The 21,684-nt window shown below is 37.0% G+C and overlaps 1 protein-coding gene and 1 long non-coding RNA gene across 3 annotated transcripts in view; one reads left to right on the top strand and one right to left on the bottom strand.

Annotated features, from left to right (window-relative positions):
- The window catches only part of LOC114486273 (uncharacterized), a 70,220-nt gene that overhangs the window by 27,991 nt on the left and 20,545 nt on the right, over positions 1–21,684 (top strand). The gene's annotated exons all lie outside the window — the stretch shown is intronic.
- LOC102984446 (cytosolic carboxypeptidase 3) overlaps positions 1–21,684 on the bottom strand; it is a 96,095-nt gene that overhangs the window by 19,086 nt on the left and 55,325 nt on the right. Inside the window, 2 exon segments of the mRNA XM_024128182.3 lie at positions 6,502–6,629; positions 6,632–6,738. Coding sequence (XP_023983950.1) covers positions 6,502–6,629; positions 6,632–6,738 — 235 coding nt within the window.

Genomic DNA, 21,684 nt, shown 5'->3' on the forward strand with positions numbered 1-21,684 from the left:
TACGCGGGCCTCTCACTGCTGCGGCCCCTCCCATTGCGGAGCACAGGCTCCGGACGTGCAGGCCCAGCGGCCATGGCTCACGGGGCCCAGCCGCCCCGCGGCATGTGGGATCCTCCCGGACCGGGGCACGAACCCATGTGCCCCGCATCGGCAGGCGGACTCCCAACCACTGCGCCACCAGGGAAGCCCCCTCTATAGTGTTTTTGAGTGTATCTTTTTGAATAGGTTTTTGAGTGGTTACTCTAAATATCACATTACATATGAATAACTTATATCTCATGGTGTAATTTTACCAGTTTGAGTGGAGTGTAGATATCTTACCTCCCTTTATCTCCCTTTACCTTCTAATATTTATATTTTTATTAAATATTTCCTTTACATACATTTAGAACCATATCAATGCTATAATTTTTGCTTCAACCATCAAAATATTTTACAAAACTCAAGAAGAGAAGGAAATCCCATTATATTTACCCGTACATTTGCTCAGTATGTTATTTATTTCCTGATGTTCCTCCTTTAATTATTTTCTATCTGTTGAGAAAAATTCCATTAGCCATTCTTTTAGTATAGGTCTTTTAGTGAAAAATTCTGTTAGCTTTCCTTCATCTCAACAATTCTTGAGTTCTCCTTTATTTTTGCTGGGTATAGGATTATGGGTTGACAGTTCCTTTCTTTAAATAATTGAAAACATCATGCCACTTCTTCTAGCCTCCATAGTTTTTAAAAAAAATATATTTATGTGTTTGGCTGCGCCAGGTCTTAGTTGTGGCATGTGGGATCTTTGTTGCTGTGTGCAGGATCTTCATTGCAGCATGCAGACTCTTAGTTGCAGCATGTGAACTCTTAAGTTGTGGCATGCATGTGGGATCTAGTTCCCTGACCAGGGATTGAACCTGGGCCCTTTGCATTGGGAGCATGGAGTCTTAACTACTGGACCACCAGGGAAGTTCCATAGCCTCCGTAGTTTCTGATGAGAAATCTACTGTAATTCAAATTGTTTTCCCCTATAAATAAGGTGTCATTTTTCTCTGGCTGCTCCAAGAGTTTTTCTTTTTCTTTAGTTTTCAGAAGTTAAATTTTGGTGTATTGGGACTTCCCTGGTGGTGCAGTGGGTACGAATCTGCCTGCCAATGCAGGGGACATGGGTTCAATCCCTGGTCCGGGAAGATCCCACGTGCCGCGGAGCAGCTAAACCCGTGCACCACAGCTGCTGAGCCTGCGCTCTAGAGCCCATGAGCCACAACTGCTGAGCCCAGTTGCTGCAACTACTGAAGCCCGCATGCCTAGAGCCTGTGCTGTGCAACAAGAGAAGCCCGTGCACAGCAACAAAGAGTAGCCCCCGCTCGCCACAACTAGAGAAAGCATGTACACAGCAACAAAGACGAACACAGCCAAAAAAAAAAAATTTTTTTTTTGGTATATCTTGGCATGGATTTATTTGGGTTTATCCTGTTAGTGGTTTGCTCAGCTTTTTTGATCTGTAGGTTTATGTCTCTTGCCAAACTTGGAGTACCTTTGAGTACCTTCTCAGCCTTGCTGTTTTCTCCTCTCTTCCTGGGACTCTGATAATATAAATGTTAGATCTTGTCTGATAGTCCCACAGGTCTCTGAGGCTCTGTTCATTTTATTTCCAGTCTGTTTTCTCTCTGATATTCAGGTTGGGTTATTTCTGTAGTTCTGTCTCTTCCAGTTCATAGATTCTTTCCTCTGTCCCCTCAATTGTGCTGTTGAGTTCAGCCACTGAGCTTTTAATTTCAGTTATGTGTTTTTCCATTCAAAAATTTCCCTTTGGTTCTTATTACCTTCTATTTCTTTCTTTCCTTCTCCGTCTACCCACCCACACTTTTTTTTTCCCCCACTGAGGCTTTATATTTTCTTTCATTTGTTTCAAGTGTGTTCGTGTTTGTTAAAGCATTTTTGTATCATGACTGTTGTAAAAATCTTTTTCAGAAAATTCTGTTGTCACTGTCATCTCATTGTTTGCATTTACTGATTATTTTTTCTAATCAATTTTAATCTTCCTGGTTCTTGGTATGATGATTTATTTCTGATTAAAACATGGACATTCTCATATTATGTTATGAGACTCTGGATCTTATTTAAACCTTCTGTTTTAGCTGACTTTTTGTAACTCTGCTGTAGCAGGGTGAGACCTCATTACTGACAGATGGAAGCAGAAGCCCAGGTTCCCCACTTGGACTCCACTGACACCAGAGGGGAGGAGCTTCTCATTCCTGCTGGACAGGTGTGGGAGTTTCATCTCCCCATGTAGCCTCTACTGATACTGTGGTATCATAGTATCAGTATCATTTACTGCTGGGCTTTGGTAAAAGTTCTGACTCTCCACTAGATCTACTCTGACACCACCATAGTGGGGAGGGGGAAAGACAACTCATTTTTGTCCAGTGGGTGTGGAAGTCTAGGCTCCCCACATGGTGTCCAATGACACCCTGGGGCGGGGGTCTTTACAGGCCAGTGGGGATGAAAGTCCTGACTTGGTACTTGGCCTTCTTTGACACTACCTACAAGGGGGGTTGAGAGGCCTCATTATAACCTTATAAGAGTGGAAGTCTAGACCCCTCACTCTGCTTCTGCTTATGTGGGTGGGAGTGGAGCCACTGTTTATCTGTAGTGTTTGGCTGGAGTAGTGCAGTTTTTATCTAAATATTTTGTATTTTGGTAGGTCATCCTTTTCCTGGTAGGTCTTCTGGTCATATAGTGTAGGCTTTTATTGTCTTTTTGTCTTTTTTTCTTGGTCTGTGTCCATTGATGTTTCTATGTTGGTGGCTTCTTCAGCTCCATTTCTTGGATATATGAGGCAAAAAGAAAACCCAGGCCACTCACCACTGTGTATCATTCTTTGGCTTTGAGGTCCCTAGCTAGTCTACCTTCTTTTCTCCACCTTTCAAAGTTAGCTTATGTTTGTTTTATATGTAATGTCTAGGGTCTTTAATTGTTTTTAGTGAAAGAATAGGGAAAATACATTTACTTCATCTTCCTGGAAGTGAAAAATCTTTCCAATTTGATTTTTTTTTTTTTTCCAGTACGCGGGCCTCTCACTGCCGTGGCCTCTCCCGTTATGGAGCACAGGCTCTGGACGCGCAGGCTCAGCGGCTATGGCTCACGGGCCTAACCGCTCCACGGCATGTGGAATCTTCCCAGGCTGGGGCACGAACCTGTGTCCCCTGCATCGGCAGGCGGACCCTCAACCACTGTGCCACCAGGGAAGCCCTAGTCTCTTAGGATGCTTTGTATTTCTGTGGTGTCTGTGGAAGTGAAAAATCTTTCCAGTTTGATTTTTTTTTTTTTTCCAGTACGCGGGCCTCTCACTGCCGCGGCCTCTCCCGTTATGGAGCACAGGCTCTGGACGCGCAGGCTCAGCAGCTATGGCTCACGGGCCTAACCGCTCCACGGCATGTGGAATCTTCCCAGGCTGGGGCACGAACCTGTGTCCCCTGCATCGGCAGGCGGACCCTCAACCACTGTGCCACCAGGGAAGCCCTCCAATTTTATTTTGATTTGCATAATCTTTCCAAGAATTTTCATCATTCCCAGATGCCAGATGGAATACCAAACACGAGATTTATTCCTCCGTGTTTGACCTCTGACCAATGTTTGATCAGAGATACATTTAAGAGATGTAAATCATTTTGCCAATATGCTATTGATTAGTAATCCACCTATATACCCTATTAATTTTCACATAAGAACAAAACAGTTTAAGTTCCAGTCTTATATTCAGATTTTATATCCTTAAGCGTGATAATTCTGCAGCCTGTTTCAATAAGTAGTCTTTCCTTAGTCGAAACTTGGATTGATGCCTAAAATGGTTTAGCAAAGGTGTGATCTTTTCATTCTTTGCTTATTCTTACTCTACCCTGTAATCATGTAATAGTATGTCAGTGTGTTGAGCCAGTCAGGTAAAGGATATAGAAAACAGAGAAAAGGCAGCCATAAGGAAATAAGTTGTAAGAGCAAAAATATCAATTTTGATGATGTTAAATATGTAGTGAGATCATCTGTTAAGAATGGTTTTGCTTTCAGCTTTCCTAATTTTTCTTATTTCCACCTATACCTATATTAGATACTTCTGCAAAGTGTCCAGCCCAGGCAAAATTTTCCCTTCCTGGGAACTGCCTCTAGATCCACATGGGTAGGGCTTCAGTGAGCCATGTTTGTAACTATTTGACCTCTACCCACTGGAATAGTTGCCAATCAGATTATCTTTCCTATAATTTAGAATTGAGAATGACAGATAGTGAGTCAGTCTTTTAAGTGAAACTGCTGTAGGGTACAAATTTGTGAGTCAGGGGTGTGAAGACTTTTCTGCAGAGAGAGTAAAGCAGAGACTGAAGATGGATAGCTTTCCGTTCCCAGTTCCAGGCCTTTCCTGAATCCTGCCTGAATTCATTCTCTCCCTTATTTCTATGAATAGCCTTATATTTTCTTACAATTCTTCCCCCCTACCCTATGTTATGCTTTTTGATTAAGCGAGCTTGAATTATTTTGTTACATGTAACCAAAGAGTTCTTAATTAATAAAGACTACCATTTATTTACACCTTCAGGTTCCGGCCAGACCACAATGAGTACATGTCTAGGTTCAAAGTATATAAAGAATCTCTTGTGAAGATAATGCCTAAAAATCAATCGATGGCCAAATTGTCACCTCTCAGATCCCTTGCTTATATCCAGATTCTCAACTTCTCAGTTTCTTTGCCTAGGTTCATTGTATTTTGTTAGTAATTTTCTGATTTTTGATTTTGCTGATATTATCATACTTGATCCCTTGTTTGCCTGTACTGTTTGCTTCTCTCATATTAGCTGACCTATTAGATTCAATTTCTTTCAGGCACTGCCTTCTCCAGCATGATAGCTACCCCATCCCACTAGAAACTGCCACCAATTGCCTATTTTTGTAGTTTTTATTGACTCTGATGATTATACAGCAAAGAAATAGGCATTAATAAAAATTTAGAAAAAAATCAGGAAGAGGAGTATCATACTCTGCCAATACTTTTTCAATGGTTACGATAATCACTGTTGAGAATATGTGCTTCCAAAGTTTTTTCTAGGTATATATGTGTTTCAGTATGTACAGTATGCACACATTAAATATATATACATAATCTATAAATGCAACCATACCAAATCAAACTGGTCTGCAGCTTTTATTCCCTTATATATTGTGAACATCATTTCATTTTAAAATATACACTGATATATTTAATAGTTACATAATCTTTCACTTTATGGATGTACTATAATCTGTTTAAGCAATCTTCTATTGTTGGACATTTAGATTCATTTTTCTTTTTCTTTGGCTCTTATAAGCAATACTGAAATGAACATCACTACAGAAATCTTCTAGCCCTTTCCTAGGTTTTTTTCCTTAGGATCAGTTTCTAAAAGTGGAATTTCTTAGTCAAAACGAATGTAGATATTAAGGATTTTTCATATATTGTTGGATTGCCTTCCAGAAATTGTACCCATTTATATTCCAACAATCAGTGAATGAATTCCTCCATTGATAGACAAAAATGAAGAGAATTTCATTATTGTTTTAATTTTCACTCCTTGGATTTAAGTGAGATGGAACATTTTAAAATGATCATTGGCCATTTTTTTTTCTTTCCTTTTGTGAATTTCTGGTTCATAGCCTTTGCCCATTTTCCTATTAAAATATTTATAATTTTATCATTGATATGTAGGCAGTCTTTGAATATTAAGTATATTGGTCCTCTGTTTTTCATTTATATTATGAAGAGAAATGTCAAAGCATACTGATGAAGGACTCTGCAGTCAAAATGTCTAGTTAGGGTTGAATCCAATTTCTACCTATTGGCTGTGTGACCTTGAACAAATTGCTTAACCTCTTTGTACCTCAATTTCCTTATGTGTAGAATGTAAAATGTGTTTGTGTGTGTAAACACAGAATAGTGTGTAGCACATAGAAATACTTTATCAAAATTTGTTGATAATATTAGTATTATATTTATCGTTTTCAGCTTGTCATTGTCTTACTTTTATTTATATGAGTTTCCTTTTGGCCTTAGTGATGGTTCTCTTTTATAATCTTGAAAAGAAATCTGGTCTTATCCTTCCTGCTTTCCTCTGAATATCAATAAGCTGAAGTAGCTCCGGTTAATTATTTCTAATTCCGGTTGCCCCCTAGGATTATAAGGTTTAAACACACCTAAGAAATTTCAAGTCAGGCTGTGGTCATACTTTATTAATGCATACTTTATTCATAGATCCAAATTAATGAGTGGTTTCATGTAAACAAACAATCAAATAAGGCCTGAAAACCTACTCCTTCACATATCCAATGTTTTCTTAAGGCTTTGGGCCTTTCTCCCTTTGTCAAACATGGTGTAGCTGCCAGTATTTTTAAAAGCCTATGTTTGTTTCTTAGGATAATGAATTTAATAAGCCTTGTTTCCTTATAAGAGAGTGTATGTATTAAATAGCTAAGAATGACAAAATTGTATTGACTTACTTATGTTGGATTTGAAAGTTGGTTCTTGGATTGAGTATCTGTTTTCTCTGAGTAGTTTGCACATTTTTAGTGATTTTCATGATGGGGAGCAAATACTGCTATATTTCTTGAGTTTCAGCTATTTTTTTTTTTTATCCCTGTAGATTCTTTTTTCATCATCTGTCCAGTTTACTCCAGGCTTCTTGCTTTGGAAAGATGGACATTCTTTCATATTGCTTTTTAAGTTGTACTGCAGATCTGGGGAGCAACCATAAAAATATGTATAGATATATAAACTGAATTGATTAAGCAATTACATATTGAGCATTATCTGCCAAACATTCTGTCTAAAAATTCTTATCCATCTGAAGCTTATACTTTAATTATGAGGCAGAAAATAAGCAAACAAGTAAGATATCTATGTCAGATAATAAAACATTTACGGGAGAAAATAAAGCTGGGAAGGGGAATAGAGAATTCTTGGGGGAGGGGCTGATTTCTGTTCTTAAAAAGGTGTTCAGAGAAGGCCTTCCTGCGAAGCTTCCACATCAAAGGAAGGAGTTAGGGAATGAGTCAAGCAGTTATCAGAGGGAAGAGTGTTCTAGGCAAGGGGAATAGTAAGTGCAAAGGCCCTGAGCTAGGAGCAGGTTAGTGTGTTCAAGGAACACCAAGATGGGACAAGTGACTAAAGCAGAATGAACAAAGGGAAAGATATAAGGTAATATGAGCTCAGATAGGTAACTTGGACTTAGTTCACATAAGGCCTCACAGGCCATTGTAAGGACTTTGATTTTTACTGAGTGTGAAATAGGGAGCCACTGGAAGGCTTTGAGGAGTGTCACATCTGAGATTTGCTCTAAGAGGATCATGCTGGTTGATGAGTTGAGAACAGATTGAACAGGGGTAATGGTAAACAGACAGGGAGATCTCTTAGAAGGCTACTGAAATAATTTAGGAGAGAGGATGGTAGCTTGGACCAGGGTGGTGGCAGTTGCCAGAAGGGTGAGAAGTGAGGGGGTGGGGAGGGAAGTATCCTGAATATATTTTGGGATTTTCTAATGAATTAGATGTGGGGTGAGAAAAGAAGAGTGAAATCAGTGGTGGCTCTAAAGCTTCTGTTTGAGGAAACAGAAGGATGGAGATATAGTGAAAACTATGGTAAGAGCATGTTAGAAATTCCTTCTTTATTAGATGATATGAAGGAATTATTGTTTATTTTGTTAATTGTGATAATAAGAGTATAATAACATTAAAATGTGTAGAAAACTGTTTTAAAAAATAAAGTTCATTTAAAAAGTGTTTATTCCACCCCATACCCATTTGGATGGCTATTGTCAAAAAACAGAAAATAATAAGTGTAGGCAAGGATGTGGGGAGATTAAAACCCTTGTGCAGTGTTGGTTGGAATATAAAGTGGTGTAGTCAATATGGAGAACAGTATGGTGGTTCCTTAAAAAATTGAAAATAGAATTAACATATGATCCAGCAATTCCACTTCTGGGTATAGTCCCCAAAAAACTGATAGCAGCGTCTTGAAGAGTTATTTGTACATCCATGTTCATAGTAGCATTATTCACAATAACCAAAAGGTGGAAGCAACCCAAGTGCCCATCGATGGATGAATGGATAAGCAAAATGTGGTATATATACAATGGAGTGTCATTCAGCCTTAAAAAGGAAGGAGATTCTGACACCTGCTACAACATAGATGAACCTTGAGGACATTATGCTAAGTGAAATAAGCTAGTCACAAAAAGACAAACACTGTATTTGTCTTCCAAATATTTGATTCCACTTATATGGGATCCCAAGAATAGTCAGTCAAAGTAGGATAGTTGCCAGGGGCTGGGAGGAGGGAGGAATGGGCAGTTGTTGTTTAATGGGTATGGCATTTCAGTTTTGCAAGACAAAAAGAGTTCTGGAGATTGTGTGCACAACAGTGTGAATGTACTTAACACTGCTGAACTTGACGCTTAAAAATAGTTAAGATGGTAAATTTTATGTTATGTGTATTTTAACACAATTAAAAAATATTCAATATACAGAGGCAGAGAGGGGGGGAAAAAAGAACCCTAAGCAAAGCCTGAAGGAAAATAGGTAGACATTTTAAAGGATGTAGCAGTGTTACTTATAATTATGATGCCTAAATTGATATGTAGACAGCATAAGAAAAAGTAGAATACACTTAGAATAAAAGCAAGAAATACATTATGCTTTGTTTATCTAGTTAGAGATATACACTGAACTATTTATGGGCAAAACAATATGATTTGCTGACTTTGCTTTAACTACTTTAGCAAAAAAAAAAAAAAAGCAGTGGGAATATAGATGAAACAAGAATAGCAGGATGCTGATAACTATTAAGGGTGGGTGACGGGCACCAGTGGTTCATTATTCTATTCTACTTTTGTTTATGCTTGAAATATCCACAATAATGCTTTTAAAAAAGGAATAATCCATTACTAAAAAGAAAGGAAACATGACTAAAGCACTCACTGAATTAAGCTAGACTTGAAAGACAATGATTGAGGGTATGTATGATTACAATATCTGGCAGTGCTGGCAAATAAACTGAGTTTACCTACAGTCTCTTGAGAAGCCATTCCTAGGCCATTCAACAAATACTCACTGAATCATTACTATGTGTCCAGCATTATGTTTGGTTTGGTAAATAGGTATGAAAAATATAGTCCTTGCCTTTAATATGCCAACAGTTGGGACTAGAGAGAGAGAAGTAAAGCATCAATTAGAATATTTATCTATAGAGATAAGGCAAGGTACTTACTAAAGGACTGCTGAAGAGGGAATTCTAGCCATACTTAGAGCTGGAAAAGGAAATATTCCTAATTCCTAATTAATCTGAGTCTTGACGCATAGTTATGTCAGCTAAGTAAAAAAAAAAAAAAAAAAAAAGGGTAGTAATCTAGATAGTGGGTCTAACATGGCACATTCAGGAAATCCCAAGTATGGTTTAGAATGACTAGAAATCAGGTAGGTGTGAATAAGTGGTTCAAAACTAGAGATCTTGTAATAATAGTACTTTTGGGAGATTTCCTGAGACAGGAATAATTTGTGACTGGTAGATGCTTAATGTTTTAAAAATGGAATTGTTAGGAGGCCATTGAAAACTTTATACATGGAAGTGATATAATTAGATGTGCATTTTTGAAAGATCACACTGGCAACCAGGAGGATGAGAGGTTGAAGAAAAGTGAGAGTTGAGGCAGAGAGACAAGTTAGGAGGCTAATGCAGTAATTCAAGGGAGGCAGAAGGGGAGTCTGAACTAAAGGAGCAGCGGTATGATGAAGAAATGCAGAGTCAAGAGAATCTTTGAGGGCAGATTGATAGAGCTTCTCATTGTTGGATACCAAAGAGATGTAGAAGATTAGGATATGCCTTGGGCTATTATTTAGATAACAGGAGGACGGCAGTATTATTGACTGAGAAACGGAATGCAGCAGGAGAACGAGATCTGCAGTGGGCAAGTTGTATTAGAAGTATCTGTGAGGAAAAACAGGAGGATAATTCCAGTAGGCACAGTATGGAATTCAGAAGAGATGCCTATATTGATGATTTAAAAAAATATGATCGTGATCAGCAGTTGTTTGTTGAAGCTACAGGTATAGATGAGAGCGCTCAGAAATAAAGGATATGGTGAGAAGAGGAGAGACCAAAGGATGGAATACTGGGGAATAGCCCACTTAAAATTCAGGCAGAGGAAGTGAAGCCCATGTAGGACACCAAACATGAATGGGCAGAGAAACAGGACTAAAAGAGAGAGAAGTTCCACAGATAGGTCTGTTGGAATTGCTCAGTGAATGAAGGGAGAGTTTTAAGGCTCTGGAATTAACCAACAGTAGAGAAGTCAAGTATGATAAGAGCTGATGACTTTGGAAATAATTTCATTGTTATGATGAGAAGCTAGATTGTAGTAGGTGGAGAATTATACAGGTGAGGAGGTGAAGGAAAATTTATAGCCCTAAATGTATATATTATAAAGAAAGGGAAAACAGCAAAAAATAAGAAAAGATAACTCTCTCTGAAATGATTTACTTCAGTAAAAAAGAAGATTGTAGAATTTTTATTCATATGTCATCAAAATTCATCAGGACGTGTTTAAAGATAATATAATAAAAAAGCCATGAGAATCTCAGCTCAGGGAAGATGGGAAAGATGAGAAACAAATTTTAAATTAAGCAGTGTGGTGGCAGCAGTGGGGAAAACTGAAAAACAAATCTCCCTGTTGCAGCAAAATTCTATAAATACTACCTGTCTCCAATTTCTCTCCTATTTTAAAATACACTTTAATTAGACTTGTACCTCTATCATTCTACTGAAATTTCTCTGATCAAGATCCCAAATAAAACCTAATACCTGTGAAACCATTACCATAAACAAGATCTAGAAAAAATCATCCCTAAAAGATTCCTGATGCTCCTTTAGTCCATTCTTTCCTTCCTCCCTACTCTGTCCCTTCCTACTCTAGGAAACCTTTATCTACTTTTTGTCTCTATAGATTAGCTTGGATTTCATATAAATGTGATTTCATATAGTATTTACTTTTCTGTGTCTGGCTTCTTTTTCTCAGCACAGTGATTTTGAGATTCATCCATGTTGTGTGTATCAGCTCATTACGTTTTTATTCTATGATATGGAAAGGGCATCAATAACAAGGAGGAGATGGGAATAAGGAAATTAAATTGATTTTTCAAGGCTATATTAAACAAACAATTTTCTTCTGTATTCAACTTATATAGAAATTAAATAAGATAAATACAGAGTCAGGAATAAAATGGCTGTCTATCCTCTGTTTATAAAAAGTTCCCATAATCCAAATTTCATAGGATTTATCAGTATTCATGATGATACAGTGAAAGCCACCTTTGTATATAATATTAAAATCCTAAACAACAACAAAAAAGAAAAACCTTCTGTTGGTATCCTTGTCTTCTCAGTCCAAATGGGAGTTTGTCTGCTCATAGGACACTTCAAGGGTGTCACTTTGACACAGTTTCAATACAAATCACTGATTCTGGGCTAATTGTTTCCTGGACTGGCCTCTCACAGGTTTCTAAAAAATATCTTTGTGGGTCTTTGCTAAGCCTCTGAATCATAGTTTGGGAGCTGAAAGAAATTGGGTACTCTGGTTTCAATGTCAACAATGAACTGTCTAATCAAGAGTAATGTAATGCCATGTTATATCTGTATTTTACATCTCACAGTATGCAAAGTATTGTTACAGATATTATCTTACTTGGGGCTCTCACCAGTCCTGTGATACAGGCAGGATGGCCAGTGTTATCCCCATCTTACATCAGAGAGGGAATGTAAGGGAATGTTAGGGGATCAGAGAGGTTAAACTATTTGCTCAAGATAACATAACTAATAAGAAGGAGGGGCAGGTCTAGAATACATATCTTCTAACTCCAGTACTTTTTCTATTACCTTCTCTTATGTTGATATATTATTTCATTTCTTTCCATAGATACGTTAAGTAATATATTTTTAAAAGTTAAGTCTTAGTTTAAATTAATCAATTCTAGATCCAAGTACAGGTATGGCCAAAGATGGTTTCTTAACCTAATTTTCTAGGTTTGGGGGGCAAGACAGCCTACATATTTCAACAGAACCCATTATTGAGCAGAAACCAAGTTCTTAGAAAAGAGGCCAAGGAAGGGAGACCAGGCATACCATATTTCCTCTGTTGTGCAAATTGAGTCTATTCTCAAATACTTACAAATCCACTGTTCAGGTGGTTGTTCATATCATTATTGCTAGAGATAGGGAAACTTGCCAGGGGGGCTAGTGGTATAATAATTACCGGTTTAGACAAAACTACAAAGTTTATCTATGTTATCCCTGACTTCCTTTTCTGTTCCTTTTCCAATTTTTAGGTACTAGTATAATCCCTACGTGACCAGTGCTTCAATTGCTATTACAGATAGTAAAACATTTGATAGTATTCATTCTAAGTAACTATCTTATGCCAGAAGTATTTCTATTTAAAAAGAGAAACTCAGATAAAGCAATGATAATTGCTTAGAAATAAATGTCTAACTGCAGATGTTAAGGCACCCATTAGGGATACTTCAGGGATACTGAAATCTCAGAACCATTCAAAATGCATCATATGTGCACTCCTATGTATAAAACTGACCTAGCCACAGACACTATGTAGACTCTAAGGAGACAATTAGCAATTGTTATTAAAACGTCACTTTTAGCTGTTACTTTAATTCAAAATAAAAATCTTATAAGACAGAGGAAAGGGAGTTAAGGTAACCTGGTAGAAGAAATCAAGTGTACTTCTCCCACCTCAAATATCTTTTTAGAAGCCAAGAAGTGGCTTGTCCAGGTATTTTTGCTTAAAAAGGGAATATACCATAAAATTTCTGAACTTAGGTTTTAAGGTTAACAGAACAATTTTTTTACTTTCTTCACCGTTACCTCATTCATATATTTAATGGCTAGCTTGACTTTATCTTCAATTAATCTGACATTATTTCATTCAGACATATGAAATATATCAGTGCATACTTCCTCTGGAAGCTTTTAAATGAAACTGTTTCAAGAGAAGAGCAAACAGTAGAACTACCTGTCCAATAATTATCAAGCATTTCAGAACTGAATTCTGCATGTCAGGCTCTATGAAGGCCATCTACCTGTGTAGTAGGGTGACTAACTTTTAGAGTGCCAACTCAAGACACAGCTACACCAGACCAAAAAGTTAGTACAATATGTAATAAATACTTATACACACATGATTATTTTAACATAAAATATAAATTATGCACTTATTTAAAATTATATATTATTCTGTATTATTTGCTTTTTTGTTATATAAATGCCATTATTTAAGAAAAACAGTAGGGCTAGTTAACAGTGGCAATTAGTAGTTATTAATAGTGGAACCAATTAAACAAATAGTATGTGTAAGAATAATAGAACATTTAAATAGATTTTTCCTCTAATACAGATTTTAACTCTTTATAGGATATTTACATTTTATAGGCCATATTATGTCTTCTTTTTTTTTTTTTTTTTTTTTTTTTTTTTTTTTTTTTTTTTTTTCCCAGCCACTCCGCGGCATATGGGATCCTCCCGGACCGGGGCGCGAACCCGGTTCCCCTGCATCGGTAGGCGGACGCGCAACCACTGCGCCACCAGGGAAGCCCCTATGTCTTCTTAAGATACATAAATATAAGACCTTTAAAAAGTTGAATGTAAATACAATGGGGCTAATTAAACTGATATTACTTATAATTAATAAAAATTGACGTTTCTTTATGTCCCATGATAAAGTAGGATATTTTTGCTCTTTGTGTGTCCTCTTCCAATAATACTTCTCTGAACTGCCTGCAGCCTTCAGGATATCCTTCTTTTCTTTTATGTAGTGGTAAGACTGAATACATTCAAAGTCAAGGCCTCTGAGGTCTGCTCTTATGAAGCCCCACATTACACTGACCCCTGGTGGCAGGCCAATGCAATGACAGCAAGTTAGATATCCTGTCAACAAAGGAATTTGAGCATGGAATATGACCTTACTTATTAGTAATAGCAGGTTTCTAGACTTGTAAGGAATTAGTTTCCAGCTTTACAAAAATGTCCATCCACTTTGTATCTACAGGCTTAATTTAGTGGGCTGGCTTTTGGGCATTTGGCCCTTTGTATCCTTAAATTCATCATGTAGTGTTCACCATGTCTAAAATGTCCACTGTTTTTAGAAACTCTGAAGCACACTGGATATCACTGCAAGTTAAACTTTTCTTTCTCAGGGAATAGGTTTTTAAAGCACAGAGGTAATTCGAACTTAAACTGAAGGTGGATTTCAAATAAATTACAGTTTTTAGTGCTGTTTAACTTGGCTGCCCTTTCTGGTGACATATTTTTGACTTCTGAGTCAGTCTTATTTCCCCCTAAATGTCATTTTTTTTCACTATGAGTTTTTGTCATAACCTACACATAATGTCAAACAACTGAGGTGCAGTTAGTTCATTCTTTTCTATGCTCTCTATGACCTCTTCAAAGATCATCAAACAGAATTAGAGAAACAGCATATAAATTGTTTTACTGTAGCCCTTTCCTCTATTCCCATCTTCAAACTATTTGCAAATTAGAGAAGGCCATTCTTCTTGTCGCATATGTTGAAAATGTGATTTAATGGCAGACCAACATTTTAATGTCTTTGCTATGGCTGGCAACAATGATAGCCACCTTGTTGGCACAGGTCTAAGGAAACTGCCCTCTTTCATTTCTGTAAAGTCGAAAATCTCATTAAGTGCTTCTGCATGTTTTGAGGAAACTAAAACGTGACCAAAAAATTTCATTATGAAAGCCTCATTATCACAGGATAGCAAATTACACTCTTTTTTAAATACAAGGTGTGCAAGACATTTAAGATATCAGATCTTTTTATTTTCTTTGGTAAGAAGTTGAAAGACAAATGAAATTTGCAAAAATATATATTTTATATTTTCATTGTCAGCCAACCATGCAGATAGATGAGCAAAGTCTAGTTTGTCTTTGGACAACATATTGACAATATTTGGTTTGATGTTTTCTGTGGTTTCATTAAAATCTTCATAGAAATCAAGATTCTTTGAAACCCCATTTTTCAAATTAAAGTACCTAATAGCCAGAGGAAATGTTTTTTCTTTTTTATTCAATGTATCATGTGATAACTGTAGAAAACATTATTGTTGGTAAGATCTGACAAAATGAGCTTTACACTATAAGAGTCCAACACATCTGTCATCAAAATTTCCCCTTTGGTTAACCCACAGGGCATTTTAGTGGCAAATTCTGAATTAGGAAATGTAATTTTACTCAGTTTCATCAAGCAATCAAGGGAATTATCTTATAATCAGTGTTCATTCATGTCATATGCCCAAGCGAATCCACCAGCTATTATTTTTGACTGAGCATTGGTGTCTTTTTGAGAGGTGAAAAAACTTTCAGTTGATTTAGAAGTACTTCTTGCTTCTCTCATCTGGACTTGTGAGATTTAGTCTCCTTCATGACGATCAATTCCAAAATTCTTTTCTCTAAATTGTACACTATGCTCTGTTTTGGTTATATATCTCCCTAACTAGTTGTATGTGTCTATGAAGGTTGCTCAAAAAATTAAAAATAGAACTACACTATGATCCAGCAATTCCACTTCTGGGGATATATCCAAAGAAATGAAAAAAAAAAAAAAAAAGATCTTGAAGAGGTGTCTGTCCATGTTTATTGGAGCATTATTTACAATAGCCAAGACACAGAAACAACATAAGGGTCAGTCAGTGGTCGTATGGATAAAGAAGATACGGTGTGTGTATGTGTGCGGGTGTGTGTATACACACCCGCACCCGCACACATACACACACACAATGGAATATTATTCAGCCATGAGAAAGAAGGAAATCCTGCCATTTGGGACAACAGGACCTTGAGAGCATTAGGCTAGGTGAAGTAAGTCAGACAGAGAAAGATAAATTCAAAGAGTTTTGTCTTTGTCTTTGGTTTTCTGAAGTTTGAATATGATGTGCTAGGTATGTGTGTGTGTGTGTATACATTATAGGAATTCCTATAATAGCCTTGTTTTTGTCTATCCTTTGTCTTTGGGGTTCCCTAAGCACCACTTGTCAGACAGAATATGTGTCTGGCTTGCAGCTCTTTTAGCTGTAAACCATTGTTCTTATACTGGAGTCATGTTGGTGTGGTGGTAAGTTATGGGGAAAGGGAACATCCTATAATCGTATTAAATCTTAGCATTTTAGTGGGTCTGTGTCCCTGGGCTGTGACCTTAATAAGCATTTCTTAGCTTTTCTTCCCCCTACCCTTCAATGAGACAAGAAGGCTAGAAGGGGCTGGCTCTGGCAGGGGGAGGAAGAGTAAGCCTTGCAGACTGTCCAGAACGTTCTCCCTAACAAAGGTCTACTCTCCAAATCCAGCCCTTTACATGTTGGAGCTTAAAGCGAGCAGTCCCCTTACTATGATTACATTGTATGTCTATCTTTTCTTCTAAGAGTAGTTTCAGGTCTTACATTTAGGTCTGTCACCCATTTTGAATTAATGAATTGGTGTAAGGAATGAGTCCAACTTTATTCTTTTGCATGTGAATATCTAGTTGTATCAGTACCATTTGTTGTAAAGGCTATTTTTTTCTTCATTGAATTGTCTTGGCACCTTTGTTGAAACTTAATTGACAATAAATATAAGGGTTCATTTCTGTATTCTCAATTCTATTTCATTGATCTCTATATCTACCATTATGCCAGTACCACACTGTTATGATTACTGCAGCTTGGTGGTAAGTTTTGAAATTGGAAAGTATGACTCTTTGAACTTTGTTCTTCTTTTTCAAAATTGTCTTGGTTATTCTCATCCTTTACATTTCCTATGCATTTTAGGTTTAGCTTGTAATTTCTGTTGCGGCAGAGATTTTGATAGGATTGCATTGAATCTGTATAGCAATTTGGTGAGTATTGCCGTCTTAACAAGTCTTCTGATTCCTGAATGAGGGGGAATCTTTCCATTTATTTAAATCTTCTTTAATATATTTCAACAGTGTTTTGTACTTTTCAGTGTACAAGTATTACACTGTTTTTGTTAAATTTATTTCTAAGTATTTTATTCTTTTTGATGCTTTGTAAATGGAATTGTTTTCTTAATTTCATTTTCAGAGTGTTCATTGCTAGTATATAGAAATACAATTGATTTTTACGACAGATTTATTGAGATCTAATTCACATACCATACAATTCACCCATTACAACTGAGTTTTGCATGTTGATTTTCTATCTTGCAACCTTGCTGAACTGATTATTAGCTCTAGTAGGTTGTGTGTGTGTGTGTATGTATGTTCCTTAGGATTTTCTACATACAAGATCATGTGTTCTGCAAATAGAGGTAGTTTTACTTCTTTCTAGTCTGGATGCATTGTATTTATTCTTCTTTCCAAACTGCCCTGCCTAAACCTCCATTATGTCAAATAGAAATATTGAGAGTAGACATCCCTGTCTTGGTCCTGATCTTAGGGGGAAAGCATTGTCTTGTACCATCAACTATGATATTAGCTGTGGGATTTTTATAGATAGCCTTTATCAGGTTGAGGAACATCCATCTACTCCTACTTTGTTGAGTATTTTTTTTTTTAAATCATGAAAGGATGTTGGATTTTGCCAAACATTCCTGCATGTACTGAGATGATCATGTGCATTTTGTTTTTTTCAATTAATGTGTATTACATTGTTTAATTTTATTTCTTTTTAAATTAATTTTTATTGGAGTATAGTTGATTTACAATGTTGTGTTAGTTTCTGCTGTACAGCAAAAGTGAATCAGTTATGGATATATCCACTCTTTTTTTAGATTCTATTCTCATATAGGTCATTACAGAGTACTGAATAGAGTTCCCTGTGCTATACAATAGGTCCTTGTTGGTTATCTATTTTATATATAGTAGTGTGTGTATGTCAATCCCAATCTCCCGATATACCTCTCCCCCACCTTTCCCCCTTTGTAACCATAAGATTGTTTTCTACATCTGTGACCCTATTTCCGTTTTGTAAATAGGTTCATTTATACCATTTTTAAAGATTCCATGTATAAGTGATATCATATGATATTTGTCTTTCTCTGTCTGACTTACTTCACTCAGTATGACAATCTCTAGGTCCATCTTTGTCACTGCAAATGGCATTATTTCATTCTGTTTAATGTAATGGCTCAGTAATATTCCATTGCATATATGTACCACATCTTCTTTTTCCATTCCTCTGCTGATGGACATTTAGGTTGCTTCCATGTCCTGGCTATTGAAGTAGTGCTGCAATGAACATTGTGGTGCATGTATCCTTTCAAATTATGGTTTTCTCTGGATATATGCCCAGGAGTGGAATTGCTGGATCATATGGTAGCTTTTTTTAGTTTTTTTAAGGAACCTCCATACTGTTCTCCATAGTGGCTGTACCAATTTACATTCCCACCAACAGTGTAGGAGGGTTCCCTTTTCTCAGCACCCTCTCCAGCATTTATTGTTTACAGATTTTTTTGATGATGGCCATTCTAACCGGTGTGAGGTGATACCTCATTGTAAGTTTTGATTTGTATTTCTCTAATAATTAGTGATGTTGAGTATCTTTTCATTTGCCTTTTGGCCATCTGTATGTCTTCTTTGGAGAAATGTCTGTTTAGATCTTATGCCCATTTTTGGATTGGGTTGTTTGTTTGATATTGAGCTGCATGAGCTGTTTGTATATTTTGGAGATTAATCCCTGTTGGTCGCTTCATTTGCAGATGTTTTCTCTCATTCTGTGGGTTTTCTTTTTGTTTTGTTTATGGTTTCCTTTGCTGTGCAAAAGCTTTTAAGCTTAATTAGGTTCCACTTGTGTGTTTTTGTTTTGTTTTTTTTTTTTTTTTTTTGGCGGTACGCGGGCCTCTCTCTGTTGTGGCCTCTCCCGTTGCGGAGCACAGGCTGTATGTCTTCTTTGGAGAAATGTCTGTTTAGATCTTATGCCCATTTTTGGATTGGGTTGTTTGTTTGATATTGAGCTGCATGAGCTGTTTGTATATTTTGGAGATTAATCCCTGTTGGTCGCTTCATTTGCAGATGTTTTCTCTCATTCTGTGGGTTTTCTTTTTGTTTTGTTTATGGTTTCCTTTGCTGTGCAAAAGCTTTTAAGCTTAATTAGGTTCCACTTGTGTGTTTTTGTTTTGTTTTTTTTTTTTTTTTTTTTGGCGGTACGCGGGCCTCTCTCTGTTGTGGCCTCTCCCGTTGCGGAGCACAGGCTCCGGATGCGCAGGCTCAGCGGCCATGGCTCCCGGACCTAGCCGCTCTGTGGCATGTGGGATCTTCCTGGCCCGGGGCACGAACCCGTGTCCCCTGCATTGGCAGGCGGACTCTCAACCACTGAGCCATCAGGGAAGCCCCACTTGTTTATTTTTGTTTCTATTTTCATTACTCTTGGAGGTGGATAATTTTCATATGTTAAACCAACCTTGCATTTCTGGGATAAATCCTACTTGGTCACTGTGTATAATCCTTTTTATATCTTGCTGGATTCGGTTTGCTAGTATTTTGTCCTACTCTTTTGTCTTAATTTTTAATAGATTCAAAACTTGGTAAAGAAAAAATACTATTTATTTATTTGGTGCCTGGAACCGTAACAGTTACCTTTTCTGAGAAACTTTCTCTGATACTCCCTTATCCCCAAACAACTCCTGTATAATATCATAGCACAGTAAGTAGCATTTATCCCATTATATTTCTACTGTCTGTTTACTTGCCACTCTCTCTGCTTCTTGAGAACAGACTATATTTTATTTTCCACTGTAGCCCAGTATCTAGCACAGTCATTGACTAGTATATTGAGACCTCTGTGAAGCAGATAAACATCAGATTTTTAAAAGAACATGAACAAAGATGGAAAGGAGGTTATGTAACAAAGGAGGATTATAAGAGAGTGACTGAACCACAGGAGAATAATATCAGGAAGGTTAAAATACCAGATGAACTCAGATATGAAGAAATATTGACAAGAAGAAGTAAATTTTACTTAGCTATATTCAGAATGAAAATATATCAAATAATGTTTAGATTTGTTCTGCTGGGATTATTTTAAAATACTGATGGATGACAGAGAGCAGAGTCCCTCAGGTCCTCTGTTGCACCTGTCTTTTCTATTGAATAGTGTTATCTTCTGTTTAGACAGGGGAGAATAAATATTGGTGAGAGATATCAGGAGTCAAAAGGCTCTGAATGCCTTATCTTCAGTCCCAGACATAGTTCATCTCAAGTAAGGAAAGAATTTTCATATAAATAAGATCACAGAACCATTGACATTAATCTTTTAAGAATTCAAGGAAGTGACTCTCCTCTTGCTGCTAAATGCCTAACTTATCACTTAAGACTCCATCATAATCATGATCATAATTTAAGGATCAGTTCCTTCAGGAAAACATTCCCTGAGATTTCCAGGCTGGATTACATCCCCTTCTCTGAGCAACCAGAGCAATTTGTGCATATCATTATCACTCAGTCTATCGCACTCTTATTGTAATGAACTGTATATGAGTCTTATTACATTTTGAGCACATCATTATCACTCAGTTCTATCTTACTCTTACTGTAATGAACTGTATATGAGTCTTATTACATTTTGAGCATATCATTATCACTCACTGTATCTCACTCTTATTGTAATGAACTGTATATAAGTCTTATTACATTTTGAGCATATCATTATCAGTCAGTCCATCACTCAGTCTGTCTCACTCTTATTGTAATTAACTGTATATGAGTCTTATTACACTTTGATACCTACTCCTTAAATGATGAGTAGCTTATCTAGTTGAAGAGGGAGAATGATGTTTCAGGCAGAGAAGACAGAATGAGCAAAGGCAAGGAGGTGAGAAGACTGATGTATTTTGAGGCCACAAGAAGATCATTGCTGAAGTGTAAAGGAAAAGGCAGAGAATGGCAAGAGGTAAAACTGGAGAGGCAGTCAGGGCAGTTCACTGGAAGTCTTGTGCGCCATGTTAGGGAACTTGGCTTCTCTGATGCAGCTAGTGGTAGTCAAAAAAAATTTTTTTTGTTTTTAAAGTAACAGACCATTATTGAAAGAAAAATCGTACATGAAAGCTACTCAGGATGAATAAGGGTTGGATGGGCTGGGTCCCAAATGCTTGGCCTCCCACCGACTCTCACTATAGTTCCCAATGTGGTGAGTCGAAAAGAGCAGATCATCAACATCAGGATTATCTATGGCACCTTATTAAAAATGCAGATTTGGGGGTTGACAACAAAGGCCAACCCAGAATTCAAAGCTGGGATTATCATAAACTCCCCAGATAATTCTAAAATTTTAAAACCAGACATTCTATAAGACTGCTGGCCCATAATCCTCACAGTGCCAGTGCTGTGAATGACAAAGAAGGGCTGAGCAGATGTTCCAAATTAAAAGAGAATAAAGGGATATGGCAATTAAATGCAATCCATGAGCCTCAGTCAGGGAGAAGTTTTGCCCTAAAGGACATCATTGGTACATTTGGCAAAATTTAACTACAGTATGATACAAAGTAGTATTGTATCAAAGTTGAATTTCCTTATTTTAATGTAAGAGAATGTTCTTGTTCTTGGAAAATATACGCTGAAGCTCTTTAGGAATAAAGGAGCATTATGTCTACAAAAAATGGATTGGGGGGAAAATACAGCTAGG

Source organism: Physeter macrocephalus, chromosome 5, assembly GCF_002837175.3.
Source record: "Physeter macrocephalus isolate SW-GA chromosome 5, ASM283717v5, whole genome shotgun sequence".
Lineage (NCBI taxonomy): Eukaryota > Metazoa > Chordata > Mammalia > Artiodactyla > Physeteridae > Physeter > Physeter macrocephalus.